The 18,925-nt window shown below is 37.6% G+C and overlaps 1 protein-coding gene across 3 annotated transcripts in view; it reads right to left on the bottom strand.

Moving 5' to 3' along the window:
* Positions 1 to 18,925, bottom strand: part of SMC2 (structural maintenance of chromosomes 2) — a 49,964-nt gene that overhangs the window by 11,946 nt on the left and 19,093 nt on the right. For all 3 annotated transcript variants that reach the window (XM_072610467.1, XM_072610482.1, XM_072610475.1), the window contains exons 13-18: positions 17,308 to 17,446; positions 15,849 to 15,968; positions 13,829 to 14,033; positions 10,709 to 10,844; positions 8,504 to 8,628; positions 5,360 to 5,553 (exon numbers count right to left, since the gene is read on the bottom strand). In XM_072610467.1, coding sequence (XP_072466568.1) covers positions 5,360 to 5,553; positions 8,504 to 8,628; positions 10,709 to 10,844; positions 13,829 to 14,033; positions 15,849 to 15,968; positions 17,308 to 17,446 — 919 coding nt within the window. The remainder of the gene's footprint in view (positions 1 to 5,359; positions 5,554 to 8,503; positions 8,629 to 10,708; positions 10,845 to 13,828; positions 14,034 to 15,848; positions 15,969 to 17,307; positions 17,447 to 18,925) is intronic.

Here is an 18,925-nt window from a genome sequence, read left to right as displayed (position 1 = left end):
GCAGGTGGCCTTCCATGATTTCCCTAGACATAACAAAAGTGTCACTGACACTGCTGAGCAATCAGTCGGGGAATGGATGAATAAATGCAGCGTACGATTGCGATGGAATGCCAGTGTGCTATGAAAAAGGACAAGAAGGATGCTTTCAGAAAAACAATGAAATGATGCAAAGTGAACCAGGAGAACACTGTACTCAGTAACAGCAGTACTGTCCAATGATCAGCTGTGAATGACTTAGTTATTCTCAGAAGTACAACGAGATCCAAGACAAGTCTAAAGGACTTCTAATGAAAAATATTATCTGCCTCCAGAGAAAGAACTGGTGGCGTCTGAATGCAGATCAAAGCATACTTTGTTTTTAGAACTTTCCTTTCTTGATCTTTTTTGGTCTGTGTTTTTTTCACAACATGATTATTATGGAAATATGTTTTGCCTGACTCTTTATTTACAAAAGAAAGGAAAGAAGGAAAAAAGAAAGAAACAAACTGCTAGGCAATCCAGCAACTATCCCTTTCTCTGACAATATGACCAACCATCTGCTTTTCTGATCCTACCTTTCAGTGATAATATCCTTCAGCACAGTTCTTCTTCCAAGTTCCTTATTTCACAACCCATTCACATCCCATCAGCCATTTGGCCAACTTTCCTGACAAAGTCCCAATGATCCCCACCTGGAACAGCACCCTCTAGAACAGACCTCCAGAAAGCATGTTCCCAGTTCCTAGGAGAGTTAATCCACTCAATTTTGGAACTCCCAGAAGCCCTGAGGGAGAGCTACCTGGATTGGAGAAGAACACAGCAAATTTTACCCAAAAAAAGGCAACTGAAAAGACATTCACTATAAACTCATGTGATTCCTGCCTTATCATCATGAAACTGACAATCTTTTATGTATACAATGATATCCTCCTTTATAAAAAACATAAAAAAGGAATAAGCAGACTTTCACAGAAAATTTTCTAAAATTATCACATGGGGGGTGGAGCCAAGATGGCGGAGTAGAAGCAGGGACATGCATAAACTCTCCCCACCAACCCCTCCAATACCTGTAAAAAATGATTCTAAACAAATTCTAGAGCTACAGAACCCACAAAATGATAGAGTAAAACAAATTTCCAGCCCAAGATAATCTACAAAATTGACAGAAAGGGTATATCACCCTGGGCTGAGAGCAGAGCGCAGTTCAGCATGGGCTGCACAGGAACAGACAGGCTGGAGCAGGCCTCAGGGGACTGACTCGCTGGCAACTGGGGCAGTTTCCAGACTTCTGAACCCACAAATGAGAGAGACAGCATGGAAGGTCAATGGGAAAACTCTGTGGAACGTAGGTGAGGGAGTGGTGCAGTCAGGCAGGGGTCCAGTCCTAGCCCCAGGGCACGGGAGGTGGCAGCTACTGGAGCTCTAGGCCCACAGATAGTAGGGGATTGCGCAGCTGATACAAAACCCCTGAAGCCTGGGACAGTACACCCACCCCCACCCCCACCCCCACTGGATGCAGAGACTTATTTTTAAAAACAGTTAAAAAGTCAAGTATTTGGCTGGGAAGATGGGCAGACAGCATAATAAAAACTCAGACTACAGAATCTTACTTTAGTGACAAAGAAGATCAAACAGAAGATAACACAGTCTGAGTTTCCACATCAAAAGCCTCCAAGGAAAATATGGAGGGGCTCAAAAAAGGTTTTGAAAATCAAGTAAGAGAAGTAGAGAAATAATTGGGAAGAGAAATGAGAGCAATGCAAGAAAATGATGAAAAACAAGTCAACAGTTTGCTAAAGGAGACCCAAAAAAATATTGAAGAAAATTAATACCTTAAAAAGTAGACTAACCCAAATGGCAAAAGAGGTTCAAAAAGTCAATGAGAAGAATGCCTTAAAAAGCAGAAAGCTCACTGAAGAAAATAATTCCTTCAAAAAGGAGTAAATGGAAGCTAATGACTTTGTGCGAAATCAAGAAATTATAAAACAGAACCAAAAGAATGAAAAAATAGAAGACAATGTGAAATATCTCACTGGAAAAATCACTGACCTGGAAAACAGATCCAGGAGAGATAACAGAAAAATTATTGGACTACCTGAAAGCCATGATCAAAAAAGAGCCTAGACATCACCTTTCAAGAAATTATCAAGCTATTGATAACTACTGTATTCTAGAACTAAATGGAAAAATAGAAAGTGAAAAAATCCACCAATTGCCTCCTGAAAGAGATCCCAAAAGGAATATTGTAGCCAAATTCCAGAACTCCCAGGTTAAGAAATATTCCAAGCAGCCAGAAAGAAACAATTTGAGTATTGTGGAAATACAATCAGGATAACACGAGATCTTGCAGTTTCCAGGTTAAGGGATCAAAGGGCTTGGAATATGACATATCAGAAGTCAAAGGAGCAGATTAAAACAAAGAATCACCTACCCAGCAAAACTGAGTATAATACTTCAGGGAAAAAAATAAACATTCAATAAAATAGAGGACTTTCAAGCACTCTTGATGAAAAGACCAGAGCTGAGTAGAAAATCTGACTTTCAGATACCAGAATCAAGTGAAACATGAAAAGGTAAACAAGAAAGAGAATCATAAAGGACTTATTAAAGTTGAACTGTTTACATTCCTACATGGAAAGAGGATATTTGTAACTCATGAGACCTTTCTCGGGGTTAATGTAGTTAGAGGAGATAGAGAGAGAGAGAGATGGCACAGGGTGAGTTGAATATGAAAGAATGATATCTAAAGAATAAAATTAAGGGGTGAAAAAGAGATATATCGGGAAGAGAAAGGGAGAGATAGAATGGGGAAAATTACCTCACATAAAAGAGGAAAGAAAAAGGTTTCACAATGGAGGGGAAAAGGGGGGAAGTGAGAGGGAATGAGCGGACCTTATTGTCATCAGATTTGGCTTAAAGAGGGAATAACATACACACTCAATTGAGTATTTTACCCTATACGAAAGTAAGAGGCGAAGAAGATAAGGGAGGGGATGACAGAAGGGAGGGTAGATTGGGGAGGGCATATTCAGAAACAAATAATTTTGAAAAGAGACAGGGGCAAAGGAGAAAATAGAATAAACGTGGTGTGGGATAGGATGGAGGGAAATAAAGTTAGTCTTTCATTACATAACTACCATGGAAGTGCTTTGCATAACTACACATGTATAACCTATGTTGTATTGCTCGCCTTCTCAATGAGGGTGGGTGGGAAGGGAAAAAGAGAGACAATTTGGAACTCAAAGTTTTAAAAACAAATGCTAAAAATGTGTTTTTGCATACAACTGGAAGATAAGATATACAGGCAATGGGGTATAGAAATCTATCTTGTCCTACAAGAAAATAAGGGGGAAGGGAATGGGGGGGCAGAATATAAGGGAAGGCAAACTAGAAAAGGGGTAATCAGAATGCATGCTATCTTGGGTTGGGGGAAGGCAGAGATGGGGAGAAAATATGAAACTCAAAATCTTGTGGAAATGAATGTTAAAAACTAAAAATAAATTAATAACAAAAAAATAATAAAATAAATTCTCATGTGGTCTTCAAACTGTTTTTTACATTAAAATGAGGTCCACAACTAAAACATTGTGGATCACTGCAACTATTAAGAATACAACCAGGATTCTCTATCATTGGCAAGGTTCTCGAAGTGTTCTCAAATACATCAAGCTCTGAAACACAACAGGTACTCTTCCAATAAATCCCAAATCTTTCCAGGGAAATCGACCTATTTATCATTCATACTGTTTCCAAAAATAAAAAAAGCAGATGAAAAACTCAACTTGTCCAAATTACAACATTAAGTTAGATGAACTGAGTTAATTTTGGAGGCAGTAACAACTAATAACGAGCTCAATCTAGAATTGGAGACGAGGCTGGCCCAAATTTGGGAAACCACACAGTGCTTTCAAAAACATGAAGGTTTTTCATGCATAAAAAAAAAATCTTCACTAATATTTTCCAGTGATACTATATGACTATGAATGATGAAAAAAAATCACATTCACAATTAAAATTGCATTATAATCCCAAGCATAATGGAAAGATGAGTATAAACATGTTATAGCATATACACTAGCAACCTCTAAATATTAAAAGAACCAAAAGGCCCCTAGACCAATTAGACGAATCATGAATTGTGTTCAACAAAGCCATGAGCAAAAATTGTATGGGTGGTGGAGTTGTGATCTTCTCAGTTTGAAGGAACACCCACACTAATGAGATTAGGGACCCAACGCACAAGATACTTCTCAAATAGCCCCAAGGTACATATACTCGTAAGTAATATCTGCTCCTTATATCTCAACATACGTTTTCCCCTCCTTAATCACCTCCATCTTTAAGATATTCTTGTCTCAAGAACTCATGATGGAAGATGCCATCCACATCCAGAGAAAGAACTGGAGTCGGGATGCAGAGAAACGAAGACTATTTTCTTTTTTTGTTTTGTTTTGTTTTCTTCCTCATGGTTTCTCCCATTCGTTATAATTCTTCTATGCAATGTGACTAATGTGAAAATGTGTTTAATAGAAATGTATGTGTAGAGCCTATCAGATGGCATGCTGACTTGAGGAGGGAGGGGAGAGGGAAGGGAAAAAAATTTAAAACTTATGGAAGTGAATGTTGAAAATTAAAAATAATTAAATTAATAAAAAAAAGTTTTTTTAAATTTCCTTATCTCCCCATTATCATTATTATATCTTTGGAGCCCAAGTCATCAAACATCGCCACCACAAAAGCATGCCAAACAAGGCTAAAATGAGCCTTCCTCAACGTTCATAACATTTACCGAGCACATCACTTTGTAACTTAATTATATTCTGCCATGTGGCATCAAGACTGTTAGCTTATCACCTTACTCTTAAATGGCAATGTTGTATCTTTTCTGATCAGAAGGTAAGCTCCAGAAGGCAGCTTCTATGGCATCTATATCTTCCCTAACTCTCATATCATCTAGCACATTACCTTGAACATACATGTGTTCCACAAATATAATTTATTGCTTCACTCTCTAGCACAAACAAGTGAGTTCTCACTCCATCATCTAAACCTTAGCCTGTTCCTGAACAAGATGTTAAGAAGGGCAGTATGTTTCTTCTAAGACTTGCAACACACTTTCAGAATGGAAGCTTTATGTGTAATTATATAGCCTGCACTATTGTAACTTGTAGAAAATAGGACATTTCTATGGATTGACATGATGCTTACCTTTGAAGACATCTACTTTTAGATTTAACATGTCAATGGAAACTAAAGAATAAAAAACCCTCAAAATTGAAAGAAATAAATCTATCCACTGTCTACTTTCTAATCCATCACATACTTTCAATAAATGTGTTTCCTTTTCAATAATGGCTATCAAAAATCAAACTTTCATTACCTGCTGCTTTTCTTTCATCTTCCTGCTAGAAGCATCTGCCTTTTTTTTAGCACAATCAAGTTTCTTCTGGGCATCTTTCAGTTCTCTCTCTCGCTCAGCTTCTGCATTTTTCATTTTATTCTCTAATACCGCGTATTTTTCTTCAGCCTTTTTTTGTGTATCCTTTGTATTTTTTAGGATTTCCTCACTTTCCTCTAAATCAAAAGTAGAAAACAGTGACTAACAATTCCAAGGACAATCACTTAATACATTAGCTCATAATAATTTTCAATATTCAAGATGGAAACAGGAAAAGTTCAAATATCGAGCCTCAATATTGGGAAACTGGTATTATTTTTTCCAGGCCAATACACTGGTCTTTCCTACCTGGTTAAGAATGTCAACATAAAAAATGTAGACATGAAATATATATGAAGGTTAGTAAAACTATTATTTCAAATTATCTATAAACAAATGTTTCAAATACTTTGTCTCTTTCTGTGTTTAGGCAACAAGGGACTGAAAAGAGATAAGACCTCCTTATTTTTAATATAAATTATTATTAAATGCAGAGTGTAGGGTGTATGTGCCAGAGAGAATGAAATGAAAAGTAGGGAGATTCTTCTCATGCCTCAAGCCTCTAAAGTCAAACAAAATTCATTAGGGTCAGACCTAGAAAATGCCACCAAGCCTTAGAATTCTACAAGATGGAAAGGATTCAGAAAACACAATTAAGGAGGGAAGCTCAAACATTTTCTTGCCCAGTCAAAACAAGCTCTACAACTGAGCATCTTTTACTTTAAACTGGGAAGAAGACAGCTCTCTCTGAGAAGATTGCTCAGTAAATACTTCAAGTGGCAAAAGACATCATTTGGTTCATTTGTCTCATCGGGTTACCTCTTGCATAAGAAACTTTAGAAACTGCATTCTACTCAGAGTAAAAGTCTCAAGAAATCTATTGGAAAATATAATTTTACCCAATAAAAATATTGCACTTCCTCCTCCCCAACACACCCCAAGGCTCTGAATTACTCCAAGTCCCTAGAATATAATTCTGCAACAGTCTTCTAAATCATCTGCCTACCTCAAGTCACCCCCACCACCACCCCCACCCACCCCCACACACACAATCCAACAAATCCTGCAATCAACTGCCAATGATTTTCCTAAAATGTAGGTCTGAACAAGTCACCCCTATAACTCCAGTGGCTTCCAGTTACCTCCAGGATCAAACATAAAATGTTCCATTTGACTGTTAGTTGGAGTAGTAGGTAAGAATGTTGGACCAGGAATCAGGAAGACTTAAGTCCAAATCCCACATCAGATACTTACTAGTTGTTGACCCTAAGCAAGTCACTTAACCACAGTCGGCCTCAGTTTCCTCATCTGTAAAATGAGGATAATAATAACACCTACCTCCCATGGTTGTAGCAGGGATCAAATGAGAGAAGCCCTTCAAATCCTAGCCCCTTCTTACCTTCCCAGTCTCTTTGCACTTCTTTCCTCCACTCTGCATACTCTATGATCCAGCTATCCTGGCATATTTGCTGATCCTTGAAAGCAGCCCTCTCCAGCCTTTTCACCTGCCTCCACCTCCTGATTTTTCTGGCTTCCTTCCAGACTCAGGTCAAATCCCACCACCCGCAGGCATTTCTCAGTCTCTCTCATTGCTAGTGCCTTCCCTTACATGTGAGCACATGAGCTCACTGAGAGCAGGAACCATGTTTTTGCCTTTCTTTGCACTCTCATGACTTAATATAGTGTCTGACATCAAAGAGGTGCTAAAGAAATGCTTATTGACTCATTAACATTAATGGATTTCCCTTCATTTCCACCTTGAATGACCAGAGATTTTATCAGTGTGACAACTCCCTATACCAATGTAGATTCCAGTCCCTCCACAACCATGGGAGGTAGAAAGCAGCTCTGAATTTCACAAAGCTCATCCTCAGACAGGAGCGGTCCCTAACCCTATATTGGACGAGAAGCTTTTTTAGCTTAGTCAGGCCTATCAAACTTGTGCTACACTGACAGAGGCTTCGGGCACCAGGGGTCAGCTCCATAGCCCACGATGAAGAGTAGAACTTTGTAGAGGGGACAAAGTGAAGGTGGTAAAAAAAAAAAAAAATGCTCTCCCCTAGATATGCTTGTCTTCCTCTAACCATCACCAGAGAGGCTGAAGATGTGTCTTTTAAAACAACTAAGACAGAGAACAGCAGATTTTCTTCCCCTAGTTTTAAAACAAGGATCCACATTGTTTATTCACTAAAGACAGAATGATCTAGATAAAACGACATGCAAAGGAAAGGTCTGGAATCTTAGACCTTTGATCTCAGATCAATGTGCCAGCTTCAACTCTGGGTGAGTTCACTCAATTCAACAAGCACTCATCAAGCACCAACTGTGGGCAAGACAATGTGCTACACTCTTCAGATACAAACACAAAATGAAAATGGCTCCTGCCCTGAAGGAGCTTATAGAAGTAAAGAGGGATAAAAATTTCAAATAGGCCTGGGTCTGAGCAGTCCATACAACCCTGAGAGCTAGTTGCTGGCATCATTTATTTCTATCTCAACTCAAAATTAAAACAGGAGAGAAGGAAGGACATTATACAATTAAGTGTAGTACTTGCACTCAAAAAAAATTTTAAACATATGAACACACTACAAAGTATACCTAAATTCAATCTAAAAGTTAACCCAGCTTGTTCAGACAAGGGAGAGATAATCATAAAACCAAATTTTGAGTTGCAAAAATTAACTAAGTAAGTAATTTAAATTATTATTAACATTGCTGGCACTGTAGATTAAAATTTCATCTTTGAAATCTTGAAGAAAACCTCATTTGTTTTATATAACCTCAAGGGAAAGCTAGATGGCACACTGTATAGAGCACTTGATCTAGTATGAGGGGAAGACCTGAGTTCAAATGTGACCTTAGACACTTATTAGCTGTGTTACCCTGGGCAAGTCACTTCACCCTGTCGACCTCAGTTTCCTCATCTACAAAATGAACTGGAGAAGAAAATTGTCAAATCACTCCAGTATTTTTGCCAAGGAAACCCCAAGTGGGGTGATACAGAATCAGACATGACTGAAACGACTGAACAACAAAAGGGAAACAATGCCAACAGATACAAAGTAACAGAGTCCTCTCGTCACTTACCGATCGTCCTCCGGAGGCCGTCCAGCTCCTCCTGCTGCTTGTGATACGAGCTGTGCTGAAGCTTGGTGCGCAACAGCTCTGTCTCCTCTGACTTGATTTCCCATTGCTGTTTTAGCTGACGATACCTTAAAAGTTTTCCATTTGTAGCAAGTGATCAATAATCATTTGGGGGCTTTACAAATGCATCCAAATCAAATGCTCTTATCTAAAATGAGCTTTAAACTGTCTGGGCAACGATCTGTTGGCTGGGGATGAGTCTGTACATTTCTGAGACATCATTAATTCCAAATTCTGATGTAGCAGCATATTCTACAGAAGCTCATGATCTAAAAGGACTCTGCCTAACATGACACAGTAAAGAGCCAAGCCCGCAGTCAGGAAGACCTGAGTCCCAATACCATCTCAGATCCTTATTGTGTAACCCTGTGCAAGTCACTTAGCCTCTGCCTGCCTCAGTTTCCTCATCTGTAAAATGGAGATAGTAATAACAATTATCTCCCCAGCTTGCTGTGAGGATCAAATGATTTAATAATTACAAAGTGCTGAGCACAGTGCCTGGCATATAGTACAGAAACGTTAGTTATTATTATTTTTAGACTTATTGAAAAATGGTGGAAATTTCCTGATTAAAAAACATTTTTCTAAAAATGTAAATTTTAAAATGGATTAATTTGAAATAGCAAAACAAAACAAAAACAAAACTTTGCCCCAACAAAAAAGACAGTGTATGTACTCCATCAGCTTTAGCCTTATTGAACTCCTCAGAACTCCTGAAACTCAAAAGATTCACCAATCTCAACCACCTAAGCAGCAGAGATGACAAGCATTTGCCACCACGATGCCCAGAATAAAATTAATTTTCCAGGCAAATTCAAATATACAAATGTGTCACCAAGTCAGACATGTCATGGCACATCTATCTGGCACAGAAAATACTGCCTCACTCTTCTCCCTGGGAAGGATTTTTATAGCTACGTTAACAAAGACAAAAATTTCTAAGTGTAAAAAACCCAAGTTTGACAGTACCTAAAGTATGAGTTTCTAATGCTTTTTGGCTCCCAAGTAACATACTAGCAATCTAGGAAAACATTCCTGGTAAAGTCTCATGAAGTGTCACAGACTCAGCATAGGAAAAGCTGAAAGCGGTCAGAGAAAGCCATTACCCTTGTGTTGAGATATATTGAGAATAGCTAATAATGACTTCATGATTCTAGATAACACAGAGAATTAAGAATCTAGAATTTTTGAGAATCCTGGGTGCTTTCATCACATGCTTTTCACCAGTTTTGTTATAATCAGCAATACAAGTTTTTATGGAAGGAAACATTCATGAGAATGGTGAACAAATAAATTATTTCCACTACCATCTTGCATTTATAGACTGCAAAGTGCTTTCTACTCATATTTTCATTTAATCCTCAAAAGAGCCCCATAAAGGCAGTATGACAGGTGTTAACCCCACATTACAGACCATTAAAGATAAACCTGTCTCACCCCACTCCCCTTTCGTTCTGAGTGAGACAAAACAAGTATCACAGGTTAAGGAGATGCAGATGGGCTACAGCCCTCATAGATCTCATTACATTATCTTTCCCAGCAAAATTATCCTTGTTCTGAACTTTCTTATTTTTTTTCCAGGGTACTACTATCCTTCCTGTCCCCTAGGTGTTTGACCTTCTCCTTATCCTTGATGATTCACTCAATTGAAACTGCTCTCATTCAAATTAGCAATGATTTCTTAACTGCCAAATCTGTCAAATGGAGGCTCAGTAACGTTAACTTGGTCACATAGCTGATAATTAATATGATCTTTTGACAACTAGCCTAAGCATCATATATTTAGAGGTGGAAAGGATATTACCATCAGCTAGTCCACTAACCTCATTTTCCAAAGGACCCAAATGAGGTTCATGGAGGTCAGGTGTAAGCCTACCCAGGCCAGAAGCAAGAGAGCCAAGATAGGAACTTCAGCTCTGACTCTAAATTCAACCCTCTTTCACAGGGCTCCCTCTCAAGAGCTCTTGGTGAGCTAGACCATACTTTCTTCTAATAGCTATACCTTTCGATAATTATTCAATATTCAAAATCAAAAAGAACCTGAATTTTTCCATCTGATTGAGTCCTTAGAGGGGAAAAATGTTATTTTGTCTACCATTCAAATCTCTGAAGGGAAAAAAATGCTGTTTAAATTAACAGAAGCCTTACTTTTCAGCAGTGTTTTTTAGACCTGCTAATTCCTTTTCTATAGCCTGGAGCTCATTTTCCTTGACTTTTAGTTCCTCTTGAATAGTTCTGAGTTCTTGAGCCTGTATCAAAACAGATGCATTCTGGGGCCGTGCACCTGTTAACAGACAGAGAAAAAAGGTGAGCTGGGCACTGGGACCTATAAACACACGTATGAAAGCACAGATCAAAATTTAGAGCCATGACAGTCTCCTGGTCCTCCCACTCCAGTGGTTTCCATGATGGGAAGCTACATTCCTAAATGACAACAGCATAACCCCAATGACATGACCCCAGGAAGACCACAGCACAACCCCCAGGGGGCCTCCCCACAATAGCCAGGCATGGGGTTTCTCTCCAACTCTACTACACAGGGTCACTCCCATCACTGCAAATCCACAGAAGTTATGAAGGTGCTATTTGGAAAATCCCAAAGTTTATGCAACCAACCTCACCTCATCCTGTTCATTTTAAAGGAAACAAAATATCAGAAGTTAAGGAAACACTGATGAGTTACAACCTGCATAGAGCTCATTACACTATCTTTCCCAGCAAATTCACTATTCTAAATTTTTCTATTTCTGTTCTTTCCAATCTTCTAGGGATTCAACGTCCTCCTTATTATTGACCACTCACTCAACAGAAACTGGTCTCATTGAAGTTACCAATTATCTCTTACCTGCCAGGCTAAAAGGCTAAAGGCCTTTTCTCAATCCTTATTCTTCTTGACATTGTGGACCACTCTCTCCTCCTGGATAATTAGTCTGCTTTCCAGGTAAATATAATGTGTTGTCACCTATAAAAACTCTTATGTCTACATACTTAAGCTTGGAAAGAGAACTTTCTAACTCATTTTTAAGTATGCCAAATAAGGTATTTCAGTGGGTTTTGAATCAATTTGTTAAAAATATAAAAATAAAACCTTCTGAGTCACTTGCAAGAATAACTGACAATTTCCATCAGGGAGAACAGCCTGATTTCAATCAACACTTTTGTATTATGGATTGAAAAATGAGTATCATGATTTGGAAAATGCTTGTACTTGCTCTGTTTGAATCTAGGGAATCTTGGTAATTTTTCAGCTATGACAAACGATGAAAATCAAGTACCAAAATGTGTGTGTGTGTTCATTCTTTGATGCCGAAGAAGATCATGCCATCAGAGATATGATGACATGACTTGCACTTGACTTTGTTTTAAGTGAGGGAGGGCTATGCAGGTCACCAGCCTCACTTCTCCTCCAGAGCCATCTGAATCCAGTGACCAGATATTCATCAGGATGACTGGAGATGACCCAGGATGAGGCAATTAGGGTTAAGTGACTTGCCCAAGGTCACACAGCTAGTGAGTGTCAAGTGTCTGAGGTAAGATTTGAACTCAGGTCCTCCTGACTCCTGCACTGGTGCTCTATCCACTGCACCACCTAGCTGCCCCTCAAGTACCAAAATAGACTGAAATTAAAAGGAAACCTTCAAATTGCTATATCACAAAGTGCTAAACCAAAATTTTCAAAAATAATAAGGCATATTCAATCACATTGCTCCCACTAAAATAACATTATTAGTAATATTTTACTGAAAGTAGATTTTCTACCATTTTTTTGAAATATTCCACCATCTTATTCTTTTTAAATTTCTATTTTTTTAAAGTTCAAAATGCATATAATTATTAGTATAAAGGACATGCATATAACAAATGATACACATATTCAGGTGCTCAAAAATCTTCTTCTGACAGCACTGAATGATCAAAAAAGTTTGGAGATCACTGATAGTGTTACCCCCCCCCCCCGCCCTCCCAATTTTAAAAGTAAGGAGATTGAGGACCAGAGAGGTCAAGTGATTCATCAAGAACACAGAGGCAATAAGGAGAACTGGAAATTGGTATTTTTTTCATAGATGGCATTATCTTCAATTTCACAATAAAATACCTTTCAATGAGGGGCAGCTAGGTGGTGTAGTAGACAGAGCACCAGTGCAGGAGCCAGGAGGACCTGAGTTCAAATCTCACCTCAGACACTTGACACTCACTAGCTGTGTGACCTAATTGCCTCATTCTGGGTCATCTCCAGTCACCCTGATGAATATCTGGGTCACTGGATTCAGATGGCTCTGGAGAAGTGAGGCTGGTGACTTTGCACAGCCCTCCCTCACCAAAACAAAGTCAAGTGCAAGTCATGTCATCATTTCTCCGATGGCATGGTCTTCTTCGGCAATGAAGGACAAACACACCTTTCAATGAATTAATATCAAACATTCTAACTCCATTATGTACTAGAGTATTCCATCTTACCTGACCCTAAAGATATCAAAGTGTAGCATCTGCAAAGTTCAAACTGGGGCAATCTATAAAGAATTCTCTTGGAGTGAGTTTTCTAGAAAGATCCACTACTACTTTTTCAGTGAAATCCTGGCTATGGATTTCACAATCTTATACAAAATAAAAATTTAAGAGTGAGCCTAGATTACATATCTGCCTTGAGGAGCTATATCATACTGAGGAGCTATGGTGTACTCAGAGCTCTTCCTGCTATCTGAAATGCCAATACTGCTTTTGTCTTATGGGACTTGCCTTGTGGCTCTGGAGACAGAAAGATGAAGGTCAAATTCTATCTCCTGACATCAACTAACTCATGTGCAACTAGAAGCAAAAGTCTTTGTTACCAAGTTATAGAGAAGTGACAAATATGGTCCATAAGGGAATTTCCACACTAATGAAATCAGAGGATCTTGACAACTGATGTATCTTTGCAACCTCCAAGTTTCTCAGAGTAGTGAGGTCTAGTGGAATAAATAATGTTCTAAGTATCAAGAAACCTAGGTTTCAGTACTATCATTAACAATGAGAGCTCATTTAGTCCTTCTGTGCCAGAACTTCTTATACATAAAACGGAGACTAACAGGTATCCTGCCTACCTCAGAACTGTTACCAAGATTAAAATTATACAATGAAAAGTTATGAAGTTTTCAAATATTATTTCAAATATTCCTAGATGCCATATTAACAAAGCACTCAATTTACAACACAAAGATCTGTTATTACATTACCAAGAAAAAGATGGGCATATGTTCAAATAAAAGCACCCAGTGCAGCTGCCCTTACCACCACTCAGAGTTCCACTAGGATCAAACACATCGCCATCCAGAGTGACTGTTTTAGTCATTATTCTTTTATCGAAGGCAACTTTCTTAGCATTGTCTAGGGTATCACAGACCAAGGTTGTTCCAAAGACAAATTCCATTGCTTTCTGAAGCTCAGGTTCATACTCAATCAGGGAAAGGGCCAGATGTACATTATCAGCACCAACCTGCCAAGTGAGTAAGACTTGTCAGCTCAGTCATAATCTAATGGGGGAAACAACATATAAATAACAATGAACTCTATCCTACAGACAGGATAGAGTAAAGGTAATCTCAGAGGGAGGACACTAACATTTAGGAGAAAGACACATATACACTCACCCATACATACATATATGAATATCTTGGCTAGTTTTCCCATAGCAGAGCATTTTATTCTATAGCTATAAATCTTTATGAAGTTTCAATTGATCTACATATCAAAACTATGTCATTTAAGCTAACTGTTCTTATGAGTTAGCTTTTTCTATTTTAGAAATGGCAAAAGATTCCCAAAATCACTAACTTGTTTTATGTTTAAAAAAATTAGAAAAAAATCCAAAGGTTCATAGCAAACAAATAAGCTGAAATTTGCTTTTGTGTCACCAAGTTCAATTTCTTAGCTAAATAACTGCCATTACATTAACTATTATTAACCAGCAGTCTACTTCAACCCTAACTTCTGAAAAAACAAAATCAATAGTTCACAATTTTTTAACTAATGCATTCTCTTGTTTTAAGCCCATACATAAAATGTATCTTTGGTTAAAATACTTTTACACAAAATAGACTATGTCAGAACATAAAAAGAGTGAAAACAAAAGCAGGAATGAATCCACAGCACTCACTCACCGGCTTCCTAGAACCTAGGGTGGAAGGAGAAAGCGGCTTAAGTGGGTGAATTAGTTAATTACTCCTTCCTTATAAGTCAAACATTTCTTCTATCCAAGCTTTCTGTTTGTCTTCTTCACGCCTCCTGTGTTGAAATTTGGGGCCCCTGAACTACCCTACATGACCTACAAGTAGAAGGAATTACCCTAAGCAGCTGAAGCAGCCAGGACATCCACACTGTATTTGGTGGCAGGGATTCCACTAAGTAAACCTGGTGTGCGGACATGAGAACAAGCAGCTCCTTTGAAAACTTGTTCATAATTTCTAAGAACTTATAAATCTAAGATTTCTCTGATCAAAGCAATGACCAGCTATGACTCCAGACCAATGATAATGCAGGTTACCCATCTCCTGACAGAAAGGTGATTGACTCAAGATGCAGAATGAGATATACTTTTCTGAACACGATCAATGTATGAATTTGTTTTGATTGACTATAACTATTTTTTTATAAGGCTTTTATTTGAATGAGGGAAGTGGAGAAATGAGGTAGGGAAAGAAAATAAATGTATGCTAACTGAAAAAAGAATTTTTAAAACTTTTAAGTTAAAAAATAAATCTAAGGTTTCTGAACATGCATTAATCTTTAAACACATATGGGAAGAGAACTGAACAATGAAACCAAACATCTCACAATCGAATAGAAAATGAGTTTTACTACCTACCCTCAATAAGATTTTTTACAGCATTTTATGCCATACTTAGTAAAGCTAATATATTAGCTTAATATAGCTAAACATTCATAGTAAATAATAAAAATTTATTTATTAACTTTAGATGTTAATTAAAAAGAAGCTAGATGCCTCAATTTCCTTGAAACTTAAATAAATGTCCTAATTTAAGAGACTGTGTTTATGTATTTTCATAATTCAAGTCCCAAGTAGCACAAATCCATAAAATCAGTTATTCTCTAAATAAGAGAATGATACCAGCTGACAGTTACACAGCACTTCCAGTTTTGCAAAATACTTTAAAAATACTATTTAAAAAGGCAGAATATGAAATTAAGTCTTCCTGAAATTAAGTCCCATACTCTAATCAGTATGCCATTTGCTTCTCTAAAAAGGGGTTATAAAAAGAAAATGCATATGAAACATACACAAGAGACTTACCAGATTTTTAGCTATATTCAGAGTTTCCTTTCCAACACACCTGGATGAAATTTTGTTGAGTGGAATTATGGTATGCCGACGCTTTAGTTCACCTTTTTCTAGTATTTTTTTACCTGTAATCTAAAATAAATATTGTATGTTAGAGAAAAAAATTCAAGGTACATAAAAAACTGAAAAGGAGAAAATCTTTAAAGATATGGTGGAATTTTATGTTTCCAAAAAGCAGCTGTCTGAGCTTCCTCATAATCCATAATAGAGCATGCACACTGACACATATGCGCTTTTTTTCTTTAAAGCAAAATTTTTATAGGTCCAGAAAACAGAAGTTAAGGAAATGGATACCTTTTATACCATCATGAGACATTAATGTTTCTATAATATTGTTTTTTTCCATTCAAAACGAAATCTCTACACTGGTCGGGGGGCAGGGTTTAAGTTTGTGTGTCTGATTGTAGAGGGGAATAAAAATAAGTTTTATTACCCTTACAGAATGTTTCTAATGCCATCAAACGAACAGGAAAACTGTCTATAGTCAACAGTCAGTTCAATACTAAAAAATAACCTGCTTTCTGAAGCAAGAGCACCAGCACCAAATGTGTATCATTATAAAAAAAACAGTTCTAGAGATTCCATTCACATTACATAATAAAAAAAATAGGACTTGCTACAAAATAATATTATCAATTATCTTTTGAAATTTACAATTTTTAAGTTAAAAAACCTCCCATTAGAAAGAAGACAACATATTCCTACACTTTTAACATTTTGTTTGTTACAACAACCATGTACACATATGCTTGGTGGTTCTTCCTTTGGAAATAATTTGTCTCAAACAAAATACAGAGATGTTGAAAGAAAAAAAAATGGAAGTGTTAAGATTTACTATGTCTCCTCGTCTAAATCTTGCTTAATAAGTATGCTATCCTATGTTTTAGATATTTTTGCCCTACTCACAGGAATTCCACTTGGCATATTAAATCAGCTACTATTTCATGGAACAAAAACTGAGTCTGAAGATTAGAACTGGGAAGAGACAGGGCAAAGGAGAGGAAGAGAGCCACTGATGACAGTCACAGCGGAAGAAAGATTAGACTTGTTGTATGTTCCCAAAGGGCAGACCTAAGAGCAGTGTGCTGAAGTTACAAATAGGAAAATAAGATTTGATAAAAGAAAAAATTTATGAAAAGTGGGATGCGCTGCCTCAGGACACATTAGGCTCCCACACATTATCTTCAACAGAGAATGCAGTACCTTTCATTAGGTATGTTATAGAATGAGGATGGCCTTCAAGGACACGATGTCCTAGATAGTCACTGAGGCCCTTTCCAAATCTAGAAATTATGTGTAACATAGCACCTTTCAAAAAGTGTTTCAATAAGTCTCTTATTTCCTTAATGGGAAATGGTTGAAGTATTTGATCAAACAAAATACAAGGATGAAAAAAGACATATAACCTTACCTCTGTGTCTACTACAACACTATAGAGTCGTCCACCAGCCACAATTTCTAGAGCTTTTGTTGTAGAGGCATTTTTTACATTAAACAGAGAAGCTACAAGGCCTTTTACATGATTTCGATTCCAATTTTTCTCTGGATCCCTTTGACACAAAAGATAACAAAAATTAATCCTAGAGAGATACCACTACATTTGATGTAGTACATTTGATGAAATATATATTACCCACCTCCTGATCAAGTTTTCTGATACTTATAACCAGTTTAAAACAAAAGGAGATTTACAATATTTGCAAATGCAAACCACAATTTCATAATCAGTTAAATTCATCATAGTTAACTTTAATACATCAAAATATACTTTTCAAGGCAAATAGCCTATATGACAAAATGTCACATATAGTGAGGCCATTGTCTTCATCAGACAGCCTGAATCTATCCTCATATAACACTGGGCTCCATCTCTAGGTCCTCAGATCTAATAAGTGGGCTTTTGCCTCATCTTGCTTAAAAAGATATCCATAGTCCTTCCTGGCTATCTCCACACCATGCCGCCCAGTTCCTTTTTGTCTTCCCTCATTAGAATATAAACTCCTTACTATGCCCAAAAAATTAATAAACTTAGCAATACCACTATTAGGCCTACATTCAAAAATAGATCAAAGAAAGGGAAAAACTACCCAGATATACAAAAATGTTTATAGCAGCTCTTCTTGTGCTGTCAAAGAACTGGAAACTAGGGGATGCCAATCAACTGGAGGAATGGCTCAACAAATTTTGGTATATGGATGTAATAGAATACTTTTGTGTCATATGAAATAACGAAAGGGAGAGTTTCAGAGAGACTTTGAAAGAATTAAGAATTCTGATCAACACAATGACTAACCATGATTCCAGACTCCTTCTGATGAAAAACATGTTACCCATCCCTGAACTGAAGTGACAGACTCAAACTGCAGAACGAGACATAACAGTTGTGGACATGGCCAACGTAGAGTCTGTTTTGCTTACCTACGTTTGTTAGGAGCCTTTTGCTCTTCCTTTGTTTATCTCCTGAGGTAGAGGGAGCAGGGGTCAGGGGGAAGAATGTTAGCTTCTTGAGGGCACAGTTTGAATCATTTGGAACTATGCGCAAAGGGTGTGAAGAATGAAAAGCGCAAGAGAAAGAGTTTCTGGGTAACTAATAATTTATTAACTAGATTAGCTAACAAATTGATGGTCAGTAATTTCTCTCAGTAACCAAAGACACCTAATGGAGACAATGAATGCCTTAAATATTTTTTGAAAGGAAATGCCCCCCCCATCCTTCCCTACCCCCCACAGGAGAAATCAACCCCAAATGGTGGGTATTTAAATGAGGAGGTGGGCTAAAAGTCTTCGGCTCCTCCCACTGAGAAGTTCTTCATCATAAGACTCAGCCACTGCCCAAAAATCTGGAAAGTGGAATCCATCTCTCCCCAGACCACTCTGGCTGGTTTTCTCCTTCATGAGCTGGGTCACCCTAAACTCCAGTGGAGGAATACAAGGCTCATTTCCTAAGGGCAAAAATTCACCTAAATTAGATTCTGTTTATACTCTAGACAGAAGTAAAGTCTCCTCAAGTACCCCAAGGATTAGGACAG

The sequence above is a fragment of the Notamacropus eugenii genome, chromosome 1 (genome assembly GCF_028372415.1).
Source record: "Notamacropus eugenii isolate mMacEug1 chromosome 1, mMacEug1.pri_v2, whole genome shotgun sequence".
NCBI lineage: Eukaryota > Metazoa > Chordata > Mammalia > Diprotodontia > Macropodidae > Notamacropus > Notamacropus eugenii.
Note: the sequence above shows the minus strand (reverse complement) of the source record. Positions and strands in the feature narration are given on the sequence as shown.